The sequence below is a fragment of the Dermacentor silvarum genome, chromosome 8, assembly GCF_013339745.2.
Source record: "Dermacentor silvarum isolate Dsil-2018 chromosome 8, BIME_Dsil_1.4, whole genome shotgun sequence".
Taxonomy (NCBI): Eukaryota; Metazoa; Arthropoda; class Arachnida; order Ixodida; family Ixodidae; genus Dermacentor; species Dermacentor silvarum.
In genome coordinates this window covers 1,271,066-1,292,824 of record NC_051161.1, presented here as the reverse complement: position 1 = coordinate 1,292,824, position 21,759 = coordinate 1,271,066, and the positions used below count along the sequence as shown (strand labels likewise).

At 49.0% G+C, this 21,759-nt stretch overlaps 1 protein-coding gene and 1 long non-coding RNA gene across 2 annotated transcripts in view; one reads left to right on the top strand and one right to left on the bottom strand.

The window, feature by feature from the left end:
- Positions 1-21,759, top strand: part of LOC119460513 (intermembrane lipid transfer protein VPS13A) — a 1,139,096-nt gene that overhangs the window by 394,755 nt on the left and 722,582 nt on the right. Inside the window, exon 37 of the mRNA XM_037721434.2 lies at positions 19,825-20,102. Within this exon, the coding sequence (XP_037577362.2) occupies positions 19,825-20,102 (278 nt within the window). The remainder of the gene's footprint in view (positions 1-19,824; positions 20,103-21,759) is intronic.
- Positions 1-21,759, bottom strand: part of LOC125947490 (uncharacterized) — a 409,960-nt gene that overhangs the window by 318,383 nt on the left and 69,818 nt on the right. The window lies entirely within an intron of this gene.

Genomic DNA, 21,759 nt, shown 5'->3' with positions numbered 1-21,759 from the left:
GGAGCGTTCGAGCGAATCCAAGGTGCCCGGAAGTAAGGTCGTCGTGCATGGCCCGAAGCACCGCAAGGCGCAGGCATTCTGGGACAACGAGGAGCAGTGGAGCACCATTGTTAGAATAATTCTTGTGGTAAAGCAGACCGTCACGAATCACAAATGGCATAGGCCGTTCGGATCTGCGAGTCGCATCAATAATCGGCTTAAGTGAAGGGTCGCGCTGTTGTTCGTTCTGGAAGACAGCGAAGTCAGGAAAGTCGGATGAGATGGCACTTAGGTAGTCGTCGAAATCGTCATCATCAGTGCTGTTGCTCTGAGCGGGAAGACGAGATAAGCAGTCGGCATCTGTGTGGCACCGACCACTCTTGTATGCAACGGAAAAGTTGTATTCTTGGAGCCGCAAGGCCCACCGAGCCAACCGGCCAGCTGCATCACGCAGTCCAACGAGCCAGCAGAGAGAATGATGGTCGGTAACAATCTTGAAATGGTGGCCGTATAAATATGGTCTGAACTTGTGGATGGCGAAAACAACAGCAAGACATTCCAGTTCCGTGACTGTATAATTTCTCTCTGCTTTCGTCAGAGTACGGCTGGCGTAGGCAACGACGTGTTGGCGAGCGTCGTGAAACTGGACCAGCACAGCACCAACGCCCACACCACTGGCATCAGTATGCAGTTCGGTGACCGCCTCCGGATCGAAATGGCGGAGAAGTGGCCCAAAGATGAGCAAAAACTTCAGCTGCTCAAAGGCAGCCTCGCACTGAGTGGACCATACGTAGGGAGTGTCCTTGCGAAGCAGGTTAGTCAGGGGACAAGCAAGCTGGGCGAAGTCTTTAATAAACCTGCGAAAATAAGAACAAAGGCCCAGGAAACTTCTGAGGTCTTTCACTGTCTTCGGCTTCCTAAAGTTGCGAACAGCAGAAATCTTTTGGGGGTCTGGCCGTATACCGTCCTTGTCGACGAGATATCCCAGCACAAGGGCTTGACGCTCACCAAAATGGCACTTCTTAGAGTTTAAAATGAGGCCAGCCTGTTGAATGCAGTCCAAAACAATGCCGAGCCGCTGGTTGTGCTCGTGGAAAGTGCGGCTGAAAATAATCACATAGTCTAAATAGCACATGCAGATCTCCCATTTGAGACCGCGGAGGACAGAGTCCATAAATCATTCAAAGGTTGCTGGGGCATTACACAAACCAAATGGCATGACGTTAAATTCAAATAGTCCGTCAGGCGTAACAAAAGCGGTCTTTTCTCTGTCAGACGGGTGCATTGGTATCTTCCAATACCCGGACCGAAGGTCAACCGACGAAAAGTTTGAGGCGGAGTGCAGACAGTCAACAGCATCGTCAATACGCGGTAAGGGATACACGTCTTTCTTTGTGACGGCATTGAGGCGGCGGTAGTCGACACAAAATCTCCATGAGTTGTCTTTCTTCTTCACTAGTATAACAGGTGCGGCCCAAGGACTACAAGACTCCTGAATAATGCCTTTCTGTAGCATGTCATCAACCTGTTCGGCGATCACTTTTCTTTCCGAGGGAGATACGCGATAGGGTTTCTGACGTATTGGAGTCGCTTGCCCTGTGTTGATGCGGTGGTGCATGCGGGATTCCGGCAACATCCGAGACCGCTCGCGTTGAGCAAAATTGAAGACTGACGTGTAGCAGGCAAGCACTTCTAGGAGTACATCTTGCTCGGAAGACGGCAACGACTTGTTAATCATACGTCGCAAGTCATCCGAATAGTTGGGCAATGGTCGACTGATGTCTGAAGCCGCTGAAACTATTCGTCTGTCCATTGTGGCTTGCTCTTCAAATGTTCGCAATTTAAGGCCGGCGGGCAGGGCAACAGGCTCCGTAGAAGCGTTCACAGTCCACAAGAATGCACGCCCGTCGATGGCTTGAACAACAGATCGAGGGACCAACACATTCTTCTTAAGCGTGTTGTTGTGGTCTGGCTCGACAAGACCGCTGCATGATCCCACCCGGACACGTGAAGAGCACACCGGAACAAACATGGCTGTCCGACCAGGCAGGAAGACATCTTGAGAACGCGAGAACACGTCGGCTTCATCGGTCTCCAAATCATCAAGTATGGCGATTGGCAACGCGCTCCGTAGTAAAATCTCTCCAGTCCCGCAGTCAAGTGTAGCACTGGATGCACGTAGGAAATCTATGCCTAAAATAACATCATGAGTTGCGTGGGCCAAAACAGTGAACTCCGCTCTGAAACTCTGTCCTCCAATCGCAACCAAAACCAAACAAACGCCAACAGGATGTAACACTTCACCGCCAACTCCACGAAAAGTTTCTTTACGATCCCACGCAAACATAACTTTCTGTCCTAAGCGATCTTTGAAGCGCAGGCTCATAATAGAAATAGCGGCACCAGTATCGTCAAGAGCAGCAGTATTTACACCGTCTATACACACACACACCTTGTTCTTCAGCATAACAACAGACGGAGGAATTGGCGAGTCTGACCGTCCCGCGACCGCACCTCCATCGGCCGCACCAGCTAGTTTCCCAGCTGCGGCGGGGAAGGCGACCGACAACGGTGCGGGGATGGCGAACGGCGCAGTCGGGTCGGTGGCGGTGTAAGGCTGCGCTCGGAGACGGGGGACTCATCGCACGAGTGGTACGACCACTGTTGCCGAAGAGGTTGAACTCCAAATGGCGCGGGCGCGTCTACGTACACACGACCTGAGTACGCCGAAAAACGTGGCGCTCGCTGCGGGCGGCGGCGACAATAGCGCGCAATATGTCCTCGGGAACCGCAGGCGTAGCAGACAGGTAGGTCCCGGTTGAAAGTAGATGGAGCAGGTTGGCGGCGTGGTTCCGGGTAAGATTCCGCAGGAGCTTGTCGTGGCATCGAGTATGCCGCTGCAGCACGTTGTGGTGGTGGATAGTAGTCCGTTGGACCACGACGGACTGGTGAGGGCTGACGGCGACTGAGAGTAGCCGGGAGGGGCGGAAAGCTGGCGTTGGTGAAATGTGGTTCCTCAGATGGCGGTCGGCGCTCGCTGCGACGTTCTCGCGACCAGGATGGTGGTGTGTCGGGAATGCCTTCGTCAAATGCGCACTGATAAACAGCGTCTGCTCCCTGAAGTCGCGCTAGCTCCTCTTGAACCACTCGACACACGATCGAGGCGATGTCCTCGCAGGCAGCAACGTCCATACTTGCAACTGTGGTGACGTTTTCCAAGCGCCCGAACTTCGGTAAGATCCTGCGGGTCTTCAGAGCTTCGAACGCGCGACATTGCTGCCGGAATTCGGAAGGAGTGTTCAGGTTTTCTTTTATTAGAAAATTGTACACGTCTTCGGCGATGCCTTTTAACAGATGTCCTACTTTGTCTTCATCGGACATATTCGCGTGGACAATTCCGCATAGCTTTAATATTTCTTCAATGTACGTTGTACACGTTTCGCCAGGCAATTGCGCTCTGCGCGAGAGCGTGTGTTCCGCTTTCTTCTTTTTCGAATTCGAGTCACCAAAGCAGGCTTTCAATTCCTGGATAAAGGTCTCCCAAGTGGTCAGCACGCGTTCATGATTGTCAAACCAAAGTAGTGCGGTGCCGGCATGAAAAAATGCAACGTTTACAAGCTGCGCTTGCGTGCTCCACCCGTTATGGCGGCTTACTCTTTCATAGTGCCTTAGCCAGTCATCCACCTCTTCATCTGCTTTACCTGAGAATATGCGGGGTTCCAGCGTCCAGTGCTAGGTGGTCTTGGTCGCGGGCTGACTTGATCGATGCCCTCTTCGTTGGTGTTCGTTGACCGGCCTGCTTGGGCAGTGGCCATGCTTGTTGGCTCTGGTGGTAGTCCGGCCAGGCGTCTGGTTCTTCGAAGATCTTGGAGGACTGGGTTGTCCAGGGCGTTCAGTACCCCACTTGTTCAGTTCCACCACTTGTTACGGATGAAGAATGGATTTATTTACAGTGAAAAGCGGAGACAAGACATGGGATGGTCCGAATCAACCGATCAGCCCCAAAACCTCGCGCCGCTTCTACCTCCTCTTCTACCCTTCTCCTGTGCGCCTTACAATATGTTAAAAGATTCTGTAAAAGCACTAGCACCTGCAAGCCCATTCTTTTATTGATGGGGGGGGGGGGGGGCACATTTCTTTAATACGGTGTGTGCCAAGTACCATAGAAAGTTGTATGATGCCTGTTTGCATGTGCTCCGATGGCTTCAATGTACTCCCCTCCATCAGGTAACTTGTTACAACCATTACACAAAAATTTTCATCTCACTAATTTAGTTCCATGTTCTTGTCACAAAAGAGCGCATAATCAAAGTGCGCACCGCGTGTTACGCAAACCAGCAAATGAACACGCCCGCCCCGCGGCAACTTCAACAGAGGGGGAGAGCGCATACGCCTCAAACAGCCAACGTGACCAATGGAGTCTAGACGTCTAGAAGCATAGACGGGGTGACGGTAACCAGAGAGAGAGAGTGCGGGTGCCGAGGCACCCTCTTACCCGGCGAGTTGAGAGAGAAAGAGATTACTACAGCGTGAGCGTGCGCCAACAGGATGACTCACCACCGCCTCAACGACGCTCCGACGGCAACGACGTTCCGATGTCGAAGGTGCGAGAAAAGACTAGAAGATTCCCAGGCTTTGGCCATGCTACGAGAGCACGACTCCAATAGTAAGGTTCAAGAACGCCTGTGAGGGCTATATAAACGCCGTGGGAGAATCAAAAGGAGGACCAGTCCACACCGGTGAAGTGATGTAACGTGAAGACCAAGCGTCTGCGGAAGAAGGGGATTCTCCGGCAAGCTAGTCGACAAATTCATCGAACGTCTGCATTTCCGGAAGAAGTTCCTTCTTCGAGATCTGCCCCGAGCTACGCCGAGATCGTCTGACTCAAGACCAGCACGCTGAATACGATTGGACGCTTAGTGTTCCTATTCATTTTGTACTTTACGTGTTGGACTGTTAGTGCTTGTAATTAATTATTTTCCTGTGTTTTCTGAATATCCATCTGATTTTTATTGTATTATGTCTAGCCTAAGTGTGCACGTGTGTGTGTAACTGCCTTGTGTGAAGAATATATTTTGTTGCGTTTTGACAACTCTGGGCTCTGACTCAGTCTTTGGACAACAACCAGCATTGGCTGGCGCACCAGAGGGCCCATTACTAATTGTCCTTGCTTTCGTGGGATTATTTTCGGAAGCTGATAAGTCGGCTTTGGAATTTGGTCCGCCGTCTGCGCCTCATTCACGGGGTCTGTGACAGTTCTAATGTAGGGATGTTACTAGGCATGAGATGTGACAGTGATCTGTACTTCATGCAGCATTGGACTATGTAAAATCTGCCACACAAAGTGCTCTCAGCATCCCCCATGGTTGGTCTGCTCCTATTGTGCTTTGATCATGTACTGTTATTATCATGCAACGCTTAATTTGTGGTGTCAACTTAGTGAAGAAAGCCAAGCTGTAAGCACATCACTTATGTTGTAAAAGGGGGCTCCTTTACTGAATTGCTTTGTTTTTCCGGGCTCTGTGAGCCATGCAGTGCAGTGAATGACTTGACCATTGTAGGCATGCTGCCTTTCACTTTCTACTGTTTTCAAATAAACAGGGGGAAAAGAATGGGCAATGAAATTGATTTTTATAAAATTTAGTTCCAGGATGTGGCAAGAGTGTGCATGTTTTCGTGGCAGCAATTAGATGGTGTTGCATGTACTGAAGCATCTTCCTTTGCATCATCCATCCCAGCATAACAGTGCACAACATTGACCAACGTACAGCGGGTTTTGTATACAGAGCACAGGGAGTCAGTGGCATTGGGTGGGACTGTGCAAAACAGCTGCAGTAGACTCGGCAGAGAGGCCAGTTTTCTGCATTTCAGGCAAATAGCCAAATCAGCGCTAAATCTTCATTCTGAACTAAAGAAGGTTAGTTATATCTATTTATATCTGACCGGGGTGGGAACTTTGGCGAGTTTGTAATTCATAGTAAATTATCAAAAGCGCCTTTTAAATAGCACAAAGGCAAAAACACAGGTACAACAAATGCAGCACTACTTCTAACTGGTGTCTATTGAAAGGTTAGCAGGATATACTATACCGGATAAAAATGGCAGTATGCAGACACACGAGTTGATGTCGTCAATGCGGTTAAGGCACCTCTGCAAGATACCAGAGTTCTTTCTGGGCTCGCACGACCTTTTCAAGCTATTAAAGAGACACATTTCAATAATGGCTCCTCTTGGCAAATTCCGAATGTGTGGAGCAATACGACAATAAAGGCTTGTTACTTCTGGGCTTGAACTACCAGTACATGTCTCGGGTGTGTCGCTAACTAAAGCCAGAGTGAAGCTAAGCTAAATTTAAATTCGCTCTGGCTTTAATTAGCAAAACTAAGCTGGTCAGAAAAATTAAGCTGAACGCTTCAGTAAAATTGAATAAAAGACAGCTGTTACCAAAAGCACCTACTTTAATTATTATTGTTGTCAGAAAAATACGAAAAGCTCTTCTAGTCATTCACAGATGCTTCTACATCCCTGTCAGGTGACCTCGTTTAATTAACTAAACTGAACGCAGAAGTGCCGTGTCTCATCATGTACACTGCTGTTCAGTTAAGTGGCAGTTTCAACGGCAGCTGAAAGTGCCTGTGTTGCCTCTGTGTTGGCGCCTTGATACCACTGTGTTCCTGATAAGTACTTTTGTGTAGCTCGAGTTTCCTCATGTTGAGTTTGCTCTAGTTGATCAAATGTTTACAGCTGACCTTATACAGGACACTAAAATTCACCTGTGTCTCCTTTGCAAATTCATTCTCATCGATGTTATTTTGAATGGTTTTATCGTGCTTATCTAGTATAGTCATGACCACATAAAGCCAACAAACAATGAAGCCAAGGAAACAATGAAGCCTTGGAAACAATGAAGCCTTGGAAACAATGAAGACAATGAAGCCTTGGCTTCATTGTCTGTTGGCTTTATGTGGTCATGATTAACAAAATCGAGCCCCTTGGTTTCCCTTCTTCTCTCGTTTATCTAGTAGTCGACCTTCGTAGTTTTATCTCAATGACGTCGATTTCCGCAAGGTCGAACTATCCCTTCCAAGGTGGCCCATTGCAATGGTCTCTCGTCCTGTTGCTCACATCTATGTGGACCACAACTGTATGGGTGACAACACTTCCCCGTCGTGGTCCTCGTCACGAATTCTCTGGGGTCATAAAGTCAAATTGTTTGGGTTCACTTGAGGTGCAACTGATGCTCCGACCATGACAACATTCACGCACTTTATCACATTGCCTGATGAAGGAAGTGCTCCTTGCACAACCCAACCTAAATTTGTTTTGACAGCTTTCAGTCTATTCCTCACAAGGTTTGCCTTTGCCATTCATAGCAACCCAGTAATAGTGTGAGCTGACAAGGAGTGATATATGGTCATCGTCAAGGCGCATTGCGAGTGCTTGTGCGTCCAAATATAATTAGGTTCATTGTGTCTATTGTGCTTTTGTCTGGAAATGGAATGTGCTCACTATATATTGCGTCCACTTCTAATGCCTCGGAAGCACAACACTCGAGTAATGTGTTTCCTTGTGTTCGATCTGCTTTGTCCTGTTCAGTGCGCTGCTTCACCCACATGGTATGATGATTAGCCACCAACTCGCCCAACTTTCCACATTACTGAATGTACCGTAGCTACGTTAAATTTAAATTTATCCAGTTTGGCCACAACTGCTGTCATGTCGAGTTGTAGCATTTCCTTGCATTCATACTTCACCTTTTCCCTTTCCCGCCCTCCCCCCACGTATTCGAGCTGCAAGCGAAGAGTGACAAGGCTGTTATTCACTCCTTTCATGACTTTGTCGGTTCTACCCATTCTTTGCCTCCTCTCCATACCTCCTCTGTACCATTCTATCTACCTCCCCTTGGGACTGTTGCACGTTACTACAAAGGTAAGCGCTGCAGTTCTGCAATGCTTTTGTGCGGGGTCACGGATGATTACAGTAGTCAAGGGGATATTGTGGCGACGCCCAGGAAGCTCTAGAGGGTATTGTGGCAACGCGATGGATAGGTCAAAATGAGGTCTTAGCATCACCTTTCCTCTCTGCCGCGCTCCTGCCATGTATCTACATGCTCTGAACCACCTCCCGACGTGGCGTGCAAGACAGTGACAACACCAAGCAGCAGCAGCAAGCAGCAGTGAAAAAGTCAGAGGAAGAATGCTTCGTTTAAAAATCCAGATCATAGTCCTTTCTGAAAAATATTCTTTAGGTGCTTGCACTGACAATTCTTCTTGAGAAGTCATCACAACATGATGCCTGTTGTTTCGTTTAAGCGACAATTTCATTCATGTGATTTCCGTCTATCAGGATTCTACGGTATATCAGTTTTATTAGGTGCAAGAATATTGCTGTAATTGTGATCAACAAACTACCAAAATTCATGGCATTTCAGTAGCTTCTATTGTAGGTAAAAGAAGGCATCAGTGGTTGGAAAGGGATGAATGCATGCATTCTCTCTCTCTCTCTGTTTTTTTTTACTGGCTACTTTTATCACACAGTGAAAGTGTCGCATCATCTGTGTTTGTCTTGTCAGTTCACAGGTCAACAAAATGGCATTTTAGCACTTTGGCATATTCTACCAACGTTCTTCTTGCCAGCCATGTTGCAAGTGAAAGGCCTTCTCAGATTGAGAAGCAGATTCTCTTCTGTTTGCCAGTAAGCGCAGTTTCCTTATCCTTAAGAAAATTGAAAATTTTGGAATTACAGTTTCTACCTGCAAATTGACCTAGCCTCTGCATGGGTTTCGATGCTGAGCTGGTGCGAGTGCATTACTTTTCACTCAGCCCAGTTTTGATCATTGTGTAAACAAAAAAAAAAAAAAAAAAGCAATAGCTGTGACTTTCTTAGTCTATTATTAATACCTTCATATTTAGATGTCATCGTTTGCAGTTGGTTTGTGATTTGATGAAAGGCTTCATTAGGTGAGAGGGATTCAGCAGGGTCAGCCGGTGGGATAGTGATTTTCAGAGCAGCAATTTTATCATTTATGTGTTGAACTTTATTAATTACTGTGGCCTTTTGTTCTTCCAGGGACCTTTTTTAGAAGCTTTACCATGTCATTGTCCTTAGAGCCCTGTAGTTCTATAAACATTTCTACATGACTGCTAACAATGTGTCGTGTGGTTTCCAAAACAATAGCATGGGGGTCAGTTCAGGGTTTATATTCGTGGCACCCGAGACATCGTGAGACTTATACAAACAATAAGGCAGTTGAGCAAATATTTGACACCCATATCAAGCAACTGGACTGAGCTGCTGCGATACAGTAATTAACATTTTGTAAAGGGCATGTAACTAACCTGGAAAAGTATTATAGGTGAGCACTTCATAGTTATCGCGTTGTTCTGCCTGGCAGCTTTTGTTTCCTGAACATGGGAATTTATATGCTATGTGCAGTCCATCCTATGTGCCAGTAGGTGAAAAGTGTTGCCAGATGCTCCTGTGCATGGTGGTTAAACTTCAGCTGATGTAACTGGCAGAACCTGAGCTGGTAAATTGTATATAATTCTTTGGCCATGATTCTGTAACCCAGCAAGCCATGCCGCATGGGATGATAACCTGTGAAAATAATATTAGGTGCGAGGTCGTCATGCTGTGGTCACTCACTGCATGTGTTGGGTGGAAATCACTGGCAGTAATATGACTCTTGTATTCTATTAAGGGAGAAAGATGGCATTCACTCAGCCTATTAAATGCAGCAGCACCCACAGCCGGATGTAATACTCTGCTGCTGTGCTGCTGTGACCAACGGATGCCCGTAGTGTACCCCAGAGACAATGTCAGCATGCATTTTGAAGATAACGCGTGGACATTTCCTTGGAGCGTCCACTGCCGCATGTACTAGTTTTTGTTTGCGACACACGCGTTGATAGATTGTGTGACATGTTTCGCCAGAGTATGTATAGTGATTTAAGGTTGGGGGAATGTGGGGATGTGCAACCCTCACGCGTCCTCTGATGTTGTTTTCCCCGCACGGTTCTCGCGTCTCTTGTAATCCGGCTTCCCCGCATAGCTAAGCACCGTCGGCGGTCGGCGTAGATGTTACGAGAGATGGCGCGGGTGTTGCGCTGCTAATGCCACCGAATGCCGTGTTTAGTCGGGCGCACGAGGGAGCAGGGTCTTCCTCTTGGATGTGGGGTCGGTGAGCGATGCGTACTTTCCGCGTGTGCACCGATCCACGCTTCGCAAGACTTTCTCGCAAGGCTAGGAGCAGGGCACTGGTATGGACGAACACGGATCGTTCAAACGTGCCGCCGTGCGCGTGGCCGTACATGTGAACGATTACGTGTTGGTGTCTAGCATGCAAGCGAGCATATTCGCTCACTATCCGGTCGCGGTGAGTCTTAATTCCTTGATTTGTCACGTGCCCATGTGCATGTTCTATGGGTAGTAATTCGGCTAGCAGGCATTAGTGTATGAAAGATGCAATAAATGCCCTTTTGATTGTTTGCACTACACTATTGTCGTTCCTTTGTCCCAAGAGCCCATGTGAGACCCCACATTCAATCAATCAAGTTAATTTTCACTCTGTAAAAGATACAGAAAGAAAGACTGTGACAAAAAGCTGTTTGTCAGAACAGCTTGACTAGCTCACAGCCCCATTCTATGAAAGAATAATATAATGTTAACAATATCTTTAACAGGAAAATGTAGCGTAACCTGTAGAGTATAGGTATTTTCCTGCAAATATTAAGCGTTGTTTCGTGAATGTGTCTGTGCCATGAAAGCTGTGCGTCCAAGTGGACACCAAGAAATTTTGTATTACTGACTCTTTCTAATGGCGTGTCTTTCATTACAAGTGAGTTATTAGACGTAAAATGAGTGTTCTTAGGGTTGAAGATAACATAGTTACTTTTAGCGGTATTAGCAAGAAGTTTATTTGCATGAAGCCAGAATGAGATCTTTTTTAGGGCTGTTGTAGCTTTGTCGTATAGTTCATTTTCGACAGAATTACCTGTCTGGTTGGGAAAATTGATTAAGACTTAGAGATCGACTCCAACCAAATAAGGAAATTTACTAGCCCGACGTTTCGGAACCAATTCGGCTCCTTCTTCAGGGGGTATTCTTCGGAGGTGGCGGTGTGCCGCTTTTAAAAGGTCCGTCGTAACAAAGGAGCGGAAGGGGGAGAGAGCGTAAGGTGCGGAGACACTTGGCAGGGCACCTGTTCTAGACAGACAAAATAGGTGGTGGGGTGGGGTGGAGGGGGGGGGGGCTTCAGCGTCGCTGGTCGGCTGGGTTGACCGATGACGGACCTTTTAAAAGCGGCACACCGCCACCTCCGATGAATACCCCTTGAAGAAGGAGCCGAATTGGTTCTGAAACGTCGGGCCAGTAAATTTCCTTATTTGGTTGGAGTCAATCTCTAAGTCTTAAGTTCATTTTCGTTTCTCATTGTTATAAATATGTTGGTATCGTCTGTGTAAAGGATACATTCTTCAGATATAACAGGTGGTAGATCATTAATGTAAGTTAAGAACAAAAGTTGCCCTAGAATTGATCCTTGGGGAACACCGCTATTCATTGTACTTTATTTTCCGGTGTATAAGACGCGGATTTTTTTCTGAATTTTTCGTCGGTGCATCTTATAGAACGGTGCGACTTATATACGTATTTTTTTTTTTCCGGAAAAACTGCCGTCGAAATCGGATTCAATGTTATGACCACGCGAAGCGCACTGGTTGACTTAATTGCTACAGGTTCTGTGTGCGCTATCGAGGTACTGGGTTCTTCTCGTGATCGAATTTAGAAATTGTAGCCGTGGAGTTCGCAAGGCAAATCCACTTGGAACGAATTCTCGGGATGACACCAGTTTTGAGATAATAATTCCTGAACTTTGCAGAGAAATGCATTGGCATTCCAGTTAGTTTCTTAACAAAACGTCGCTATATGCATTGAAGCACAAAATTAACTGGAACGACAATGCATTTCTCCGCAAAGTTTGGGAATTAATATCTCGAAACTGGTGTCATCCTGAGAATTATTTCCAAGTGGCTTCGTCTTGCTAACTCTATGGCTACAATCTGTAAATTGCAATATGGGCCATCAGGTAATTAGTTAAAAACTTAATTAGTGAAGTTTTGTTGATTAGTCAATTATGCATTTCAATTTTTTGTGCAAGTAATGTCTGCCTCTTCGAGTATACCAGCTCATTAACTAGAATTGGGCTATCTGCCACAGGCAACCTTAAATAAATTTTGAAAGTGTTCGCTGAAACACCCTGTATATGCTGTATGCCTGATTGCAAAGAAAGATATGCCATTTTCCTTCAATTGTTAACCTGGCGTTTTGTGTTTATACCACGAAATTTTCCAACCAACGAGAGGTATACAGCTTTGCTCTAAAAATGATGCGTGGCTTTGCTACCGCAAACACCAGAGATCAGCGGAGCTGGGGAAAGCCTAGTAAAGTAGTGGCAAACCGCACACTTAGTTTCCTGGCGCTCAGAATTTCTTCGCGATGTTCTGCGTAGCATCGCAATGCATTCAACCGGCCACGTTCACATGCCTCCAGATCTTCATTTTTTTGCCTATGCAAACTCTCGGCTTCCCTCAATCTAAACTCGGGATGTTCTCTTCTGCGACGCTTGGTTTCAGCTTCCCTAGCTCTTGCTTCAGTCTTTCGGAAGCAACTAGTGTCCATGTCTCTGGTCAAAACCTGCCGAGCCACTGCCAGAGGCATCGGCTGGAGTCACGGACACCAGGCGCGTTCGGCGGGAATGCGGTGAAATGCGATCGGCGTCGGCAGCAGCTCTATGCGTCCCACTACCACATGCCTCACTCCTCCTCTCCACCTCGCATCCCCTATGCTGTACGATGCTATTTTTATACTCTGCTTTCACTCTCAGATTTCTCTCCCCCAGCTCGGCGAAGCTATCGCACAGCTGGTGTGAGGTATGGCGTTTTGTGTTTACGCCACGAAATTTTCCAACCAACGAGAGGTATACAGCTTTGCTGTAAAACCTTTTCTTTGTTTACAGTGAAGGTTTACTGATAATTTTCCGTTGATTAGGCCAAAATCTGCTGATGCACAACATGCACTGCTTTTGACATTGGATGTGTTGGTGTTGTCATGGCATGCTGCCATGGGCGCTTTGTTGTCTTGTCATTGTCACACACATGCATGCATTGTACACATAATTGCTCGCCATACACAGACACGTGGCACCAGCTGGTAAGACTGCAAGCCTGCTGAGGCTAGGTATCTTGTTACCTGAGAAATGCTTCCCATAACATATGGCTCCATGGTGTGTTGGATCCGCATAATGTTTTAGAGCGATAGCTGTACTACTCCAGGTACAAACCCAGAAAACGCCCGGTTCCGTAAATCTGACCTTCAAGCTCAGCTCAGGTCAAACTGGGCCTTAGCCTGCCACACGGAGAAAGAATAACGGGAGGCGAATCTCTGGGCCGGCGCCAGCGCGAGCAATTGTCATGATAATGTCACGCTGGGAGAGGAGGAGACGCACTAGTGGTGAACGTTGGCGCAGCGCCCCTTGCGGCGGCAGAAGGAACTACTTCCCTCGCGGTCGGAGTGGTGTGCGTGGCCTCGGTCACAGAAGAAAAAAAAAATTGCTCTCCGATGGTGCCCGGTGTCGTCTGCTACTGGCAGTTTGCACTGGTGTCGGATGCCGCAAAAAAGATTTGCGCCAGCGCGGTTTGCACTCAAGGAATAAAATACCTGTAGACTGTCATGGTATAAATATTTTTTCAAGATTTAAATTTAAGATCACATGCTTCTTATGCGGCAATAAGAGCAAGAAACTAGAGCACTTGAATGACCAGACTATCTGCAATCATAGCCAGGCGTGTATGGAAGAGCAGTCGATTTGCAACCATACCCATGCATGTATAGAAAAACTGCACGTGGTGCTTTTTCAAATTTTTTGGCATAACAAAAAACGAGAATTTGTTGACGATATGGACAGAGAAAAAACCACGTTCATAACACCTGATGGCCTATACCAATTTAAAGTAATGCCGTTTGGATTATGCAATGCTCCTGCCACCTTTGAGCGTATGATGGACTCCTTGCTCCAGGGTATTAAATGGTCCACGTGTCTCTGTTACCTCGACGACGTCATCGTCTTCTCGCCAGCGTTCGACACTCACTTTGAGCGTCTAACAGCTATACTTGATGTATTTCGAAAGGCGTAGCTGCAACTCAACTAGTCCAAATGTCGTTTTGGCCGCTGCCAAATTACGGTTCTGGGCCATCTCGTTGATGTTTCCGGAGTACAGCCTGATTACGACAAAACTCGCGCTGTCCGAGACTTCCCGGTTCCGAAGACAGCCGCAGACGTTCGCAGTTTTGTTGGGCTATGCTCGTACTTTCGTCGTTTTGTTCAAGATTTTGCGGCAATTGCTAGACCCCTCACTAATCTGTTGAAGAAAGGCGTACAATTTTCGTAGGGTACTTCAGAATCCACCACCTTCTCTCGTCTCGTCACTCTTTTCACCTCACCACCCATTCTCGCCCACTTCGGCCCTGATGCCCCTACAGAATTGCGTACAGATGCCAGCGGTCATGGCGTAGGTGCCGTCTTAGCCCAGCGTCAGCGTGGCCAGGATCGCGTTATCGCTTATGCAAGCCGCCTCCTATCACCATCGGAGTGCAACTATTTCATTACGGAAAGGGAATGCCTTGCTGTAATCTGGGCAGTTGTGAAGTTCCGGCCTTACCTTTACGGTCGTCCTTTCTCTGTCGTCACTCACCATCATACCCTCTGCTGGCTCTCATCGCTAAAAGATCCTACATGCCGGCTTGGTCGATGGGCTTTGAGGCTACAAGAGTTCTCATATTCCGTGGTGTACAAGTCTGGCCGCCTGCACCAAGACGCTGACAGCTTGTCGCGTTACCCTGTTGACGACTCTGGCTCCTCCAATATTGACAGTGCTGCTTGCGTTTTCTCAGTATCCAAGCTCCTTAATTTCGCCGACGAGCAACGTTGTGATGCCTACATCAGAGCACTCATCGACCGTTTTGAACACGCTCTGGCCGATGCTACTTTACGCCTCTTCGTCCTCCGCGACGGTACTCAATACCGTCGTAACCTTCATCCGGCCGGCTCTGAGTTCCTACTTGTCGTACCTAAACACCTCCGCTCAACCGTTCTAGAAGAGCTTCATGACGCTCCAATGGCAGGACACCTTGGCGTATCTGGAACCTATGACCGAGTACGTCGCCGTTTTTTCTGGCCGGACCTTGCACGTTCCGTACGGTGTTACGTCGCTACTTGTGAGCTTTGCCAACGATGCTAGAAGCCTTCCCAGATCCCCGCTGGTTACCTGCAGCTGCTCGCCATCCCTGCCGAGCCCTTCCATCATGTCGGCTTAGACCTTCTTGGCCCATTTCCGGAATCTACATCAGGGAACAAGTGGGTTGCCGTCGCTGCGGACTACGCGACCCGCTACGCCATAACACGCGCTCTTCCGACCAGTTGCGCTACTGATGTTGTAGACTTCCGCCTACACGATATCATTTTGATGCATGGTGCTTCGCGTCACCTCCGCATCTGCGCATCTTGTGGGAACCCTCGGGTCCCATGACCGCCGCACGCGCAGCGAACGTCGCGGCAGACGCATGCGCGCCACGGATAGTTGGGAGAGGGGAAACTTTCCTTCCGCGAGCGGCGCACGGGAATCGCAAGCGCTAGCAGGGTCACGTGAGATCCCACGGACATCGCCCAGGTCTCTTTGGTCTCCAGCAAGCGGCGACGGCCGAAGTCTCCGCCACCACTCCCGTATTCCCGCACGTGGTTGGTCAACCACGTTCTTGCTGCGTCAAACGCCGCGGCCCCCCCCCCCCCCCCCCCGTATTTCCCCAGTTGGTAAGTCGGAAGCCCTTCTTTACCTCGTGTATTATTCTCTTCGAGGGAACCCTCAGCGATGTCAACTATAGCTAGCTGGCCTGCTCGAAGTGTTAGTTGCAGCCGTAATAAACGCTTTCCGAGTGTTCACGTGGTTGTCGTCTTTTGTTTCCTCAAGTTTGTACCGGACCGCGGTTGATGCGCAGGCATGCGCCAACCGCGGGGCTTGTTGTGTTGAGGCAGAGAGCAGTGGGCATCGCCTCATATCAAGACATTTTGGCGCCCAACGTGGGGCAAGCTCTTGAAAAACGGGACGACGATCGGTTCGGATGCGAAGAAGCCTGTAGACTTTGTCTGGACCAGCGTTAGGCCTCAACCGAAGGCATAATTGCTAGCTTGATTGGGCATGTGCTTTCTTGAGTGCGAGTTAACACTGCACTAGTGTCACCGAACTCGTGTAGATGCTGAGATTTGCAGCAAGTTTTCTCCTAAGAGTACGCCCGAAACGAGTGAGTGCAGCAGCCGACGCAGTGGTCGATTTTCCCTGTACATATGTAAATAGCCTCCTTTCTGTATCTTTGGCTCTGGGAGCTGGGCGCCGGAAACACTGGGTAGGACGTTAGCGGGGTGCAGTCCCAGGAGTCTGCTCGGAAGCTGCGTGTTGAGCAGCGAGCGGGCACCACTTAGCTAAGCCTGCATCTCCTCGCGGCGGCTCATTGGAACCCTTTATGGGTCTTTTGTGGCATTGGTATCTGTCATGGACGCGATTAGGCCTAAGGCTCTGCGGAGCTGCCGGTCGCATGTTCGAAGACGACCATGCCGTGACATTTAGCGGGTGCAACCGGATTCGCTAGTTCTACTATACTCGCCCGAGCGGAGAAACCTCATTTGAAATAGAAAGCTTATTTTGTTCAGATGAACTCAATATTTTCTGGGCGGAATAACTGAAATCTCGGGGGACCAGAGAGCGCTTTGTTCATACGAGCATCGCCCACTTTCGCGCTGTATCGGACCAGAAAAATTCGGTCTAAGCGAATAACTTCATTCAAACGACCTGGATTGGCTTTTTTTTTTTCTCATTGCCTCATAAAGCTATGCGGTAGACGGGTCGTTCAGCATCGTGTCAGACGGCCGACGCTGTGGCGGCCTCTACAGCCTTAATTCTAAGTGTTTGACTTTGTGGAGTGCATTTGAGCGACTTTGCAGAACGAGTGAAGCCGCCTGGACTTGCTATTGCTGTTATCGTCACGTTCGTGCCTGCTGTCCCGGCCTCAAATTGCAGCGGAGGCCCACCATCACACACTCCCACGAGGATGCGTCGGTGCGAGGTTCATAGAGCCGGCGCGCGCGCCGCTTCGAGGAAGTCCTGACCCGCTGTTCCCGGGTGGACATTGCGGCGCGCATCTTGAGGGCAAGCCATCTTCATCCCCCGTCATCGTCAACCACTGTGACGGCTGCCACATTTATTACGACTGCAACTAACACTTCGAGCAGGCCAGCTAGCTATAGTTGACATCGCTGAGGGTTCCCTCGAAGAGGCTAATACACTAGGTAAAGAAGGGCTTGCGACTTACCAACTGGGGAATATGGGGGGGCCGCGGCATTTGCCGCGGCAAGAACGTGGTTGACTAACCACGTGCGGGAATACGGGAGCGACGGCGGAGACTGCCACTGTCACCGCTTGCTGGAGACCAGAGACCCGGGCGATGTCCGCGGGATCTCACGTGACCCACCCGGTGGCGCTGCTAGCGCTTGCGATTCCCGTGCGCCGCCCGCGGAAGGAAACTTTCCCCTCTCCCAACTCTCCCTGGCGCACATGCGTCTGCCGCGACGTTCGCTGCGCGTGCGGCGGTCATGGGACCCGAGGGTTCCCACATCCCTCCACCCTTAAATATTGCCCTACGGCGAAGAAATCGCTGGAACGACGGCATTGACAAAGTATCCGGGCAGATGCGATGGTCTGCCGCTCGCTTCGCGCAGTCAGAATCATCCCTTCTAAGTTCTGCAGTTCCTCCTTTGCTCCTCTACGATATAACTGTTCATTGTGTATGCGTTTCATGATTATCAAAAATGGGGCATCGATGCTTCGTCCTAAACTGTAACAGCGGATATAAGTAACGCGTGGAAAATGCTCGAACTTTCAAAACTCCAAATGACGAACGCCTGCAAGAATGGGCAAGATTTATAGAAAGCGAGGATCGAGAACTGACGAGAAACGACATCGTCTGCTAAAAACATTTGCCCAGCGGAACGCTCAGCAGGCGTAAATACTACGCTGACCTTGGAGGTGCAGTCTTCCTTGACCAGCCGAAAAAGTCATTATTGCTCCTTGGGGCGGTACTGCTCGGTCCCCGTCTCATGGCGCTCCGGCCTGCTTAGCGAGAAAATGTTGTAATAGCTGCCGTCTCGTTTAGCGACAGGCATCGTGTTCAGCTAGCATACTCGAGCTGTAGCTACCTAATGCAAGGGCGGCCCACTGGCATCAAGCATCCGCGCACGTGTGCAGACGACAAGACTGACTGACCGAGCCCCGCACTCCCTGCATCCGCTGCATCACTTCTACAAACGGTCATGTAACCATACTTCAGGCATCCGGCGTTTGGTAGATGGCGCTGTCACAATGTCCGCCGCCGCGCTCCAGCGTGACATTATGACGACGCGGGAAGGAGCCGAGTTGCGCCTCCTGAATTATTCTTTCTCTGTGGCCTGCCACTATCGGCGGCTGCTGCATACGTTGCGTGGGCACCTATGTTTTTAAAGCGATGTGTGATGTGTACAAAGTGCGCCTAGTGCTGGTAGCTTTGTATGTGCCGTGCTTATGACACTTAGTTCGCGTTCAAGTGAGACGCAGCATGAAGGTCAATTCGCTTGCTGCTGCTGCCTCGCCGAGCAATGTCTGTCTGTTGTCTTGTGGTACCATTGTAGATGTTGTAGTTGCTGACGGCGCCGAGCAATGTCTGTGTACTTTCCTAAAGCAAGCAAAACCGTGCTATCACTCGACAAACTTGGTTTAAACGCCTTCAACCACGCCATATGTTTTTCATTTATTTTGCAGTGCTCTAGCAATGCACAGCTACCTGGCTTTGGCTTACCCACCAGTAACTCCCACTTCCCCTGTGGGCTATGTTGGCCGTGTAATATAATGACAATTACGACAAATAATTATGGCTTTGTTATCGCTAGGTTTTACTGCCATGCTTTTCATTCAAGTTCCCAAAAATGTAAAATAATAAGCCTCAGTTTATCACGTGGAACCCTGTTTGCTAGCATGCCAAGCTTATCCTGAGAAATACCATTCATGATGTCTTTTCTGAGCTGTTGCTTGGTCTTGTTAGAAACCTCCCTAAGGTCCCGAATAACAAAGTTATTGCAATGAATCTAGTTTGAAGTTGAGCAGAGTAACCAGTTTGGCGTGTTGGTTGAATATTGTAGAAGGCTACAGTGCGGAACCGACGAAGACAGGAGAGTCACACAAAAAAGCGCTGTGTCTGTGTTTTTTGTGTGCCTCTCCTGTCTTCGTCAGTTCTGCGCTGTAGCCTTCTACGAATCTAGTTTTTAAGGTCATTAATTTTGCTTGTCATGTTGTGAACGCTAGAACCAAAGCTAAATACCTCATCTTTCAGACTTTACAGAAACTTCTTTTGGCTGCCATAGCCATGACACTTACTTGATAGGCCTTCGTTGCTGATATGCCTCCGTTAATTTCATTCTGATCACCAAAGAAGCATTGGAACAAAGCAGCCATAATAGTTTGCAGGTTAATCTTAATGTTGCCACAGCGCAAGAGCAAAACAGTCTTAACAACCATGCACAAGGCAGAACGGCTTGGCACTGGTAGTAAACTAGGAAGATCATCTTAGGCATTCACAATAATGTTTCCTCATTCACCTGAACATTAAGTGAGAAAAGATCTGTCAATCCATCCGTGCCAGTGCTGCCCACAGTTATGTTCGTGCTGTAATATATTTTTCTTGGGGGGTGGCCTTAACAAAATGCTGCAGTGGATGTGCTGGTGGCGGAGACGTCTCTGCGGGTATCCGTGCCCTACCTGCTGGCCTTGCTGCACTTCGTGTACGAGGCACTGCCGCTGCACAGCAGTCAAGAACCAGGTGCAGCCGTGAGGCGCCGCCTGCCCTCGGACAACACTAGTGGCTACGACTCGGTCGTCAGTGCACACGATGCCACTGTGGGCCTCACCTGCTCGCTGGTCCTCAAGAAGCCCGAGATTGTCTTCTTTGCTGACCCTCGGGACCATGGCAGTGAGGTCATCGTCCTCAAGGTGCCTGCATAATTTATGTGCAGCATTATCAAACTGAAAATTGCAGCAGTATGAATATGCTATTGAAGAATTCCATAAAGTGAGATGTATAAGCACAGGAAGTGCATTATATTCTTCAGGGTTTTCACCAGCATGTGCAGACTGTGGTGCTGCGAAGACCCTGCATCACCAGCTGCACTTTTTACCAGCTTGTTGGAAACACCCACATGCTTCCACCTTAAAGGTTGTGGGGTCTCACGTGCTCTTGGGACAAAGGAACAACACAGTAGTGCAAACAAACAAAGGGGCATTTATTGCGCCTTTCATACACTAATACACGGTAGCGGAATTACTACCAATAGAACATTCACATGGGTGCGCGACAAATCAAGGAAATCCGACTCACCGCGACCGGATAGCGAGCGAATATGTTCGCCCCATGCTATGACACCATCGCCTTATCGTTCACGTGTACGATCACACGAACGATAGCGCATTTGAACGATTGGAGTTCGTCCATACCGGTGCCCTCCTCCTAGCTACAGGAGACGGTCTCGCGAAGCGTGGATCGGCGCACGTGCGGGACGTCCGCATCGCTCACCGATCCCTACCCAAAGAGGGACTGCGTTCTCCCTTTTGCGCCCGCCTAAACCCCCGCCGTCAGATGGCGTTAGCAGCGCAACACTAGCACCATCTCTCGTAATACGCTGCAACTCCGCCGCCGTAAAGCTACGTGGCGAAGCCGGATTACGGGAGCCATGCGGGGAAAACAACATCAGGGGACGCGTGAGTCGCGCATCCCCACATCCCCCCAACCTTAAATCACTGCATACTCTGGCGAAACATGTCAGCACTGTCTAACATCAACACGTACTTCGCGAACAAGGGGTAGTACATGCAGTAGTGGCCGCACCGAGGAAATGTCCACACGCTTTCCATAACATGCGATCCGACATTGTCTCTGGGGTTCACCGCTGGCTTCTGTTGGTCACAGCACCAGCTCTGCAGATTTGACGGCACGACTCCAGCCCAGGACTCCGGAAACGGCGACGCAGAAGTCGGCACGAGCAAGCGTCGCTTACGCCGACGTGCCCTGCTGACGAGGGCCGCAGTAGCCGTCGGTGACTGCCGGCTCTTTTCCCAGCCGCCGAGGGTTGCGAGCCAGACATAGGCGGCCGCCGAAGTTACTGCGCCGAACTGGCCACAGGCATCTTCATCGCCTGGGGTAGCTCGATTGTAGTCCGGGGCAGCAGCGCATACGGTGTGTAGGTGACAGCAAACCAGGGGTGACTCCGCTCACGCTGCGTACAGTCAACGCACTCGACAAACACTAAAGTAGTGCAAGGAAGACGAATTCTGCATGCGCATCGCCCACGTGGTACGACGTTCAATTCGGCTAGCAAAATTTCGGGCGGCATTTCAGATGCCAAGTTCACGTGAACAAAGCTCGTTTTCTTGAATCGAACGAGTAATTTCAGTTCGTGCGAGGCTAACTAAAATGAGGGAAGCAAAGTGCGACACCTCAACACAACGGTCCACCAGCATGATTCCATATTTTGCTTGCATCCATGTTTGCTTTTCGGTGCGTGAAATGAAGCAGGCGAAATGCCAACACATCTTGCCGATTCTCTTAGCTGGTTTGTATGTACTGTTTTGCAAGCACAAAATGCAAAAAGGC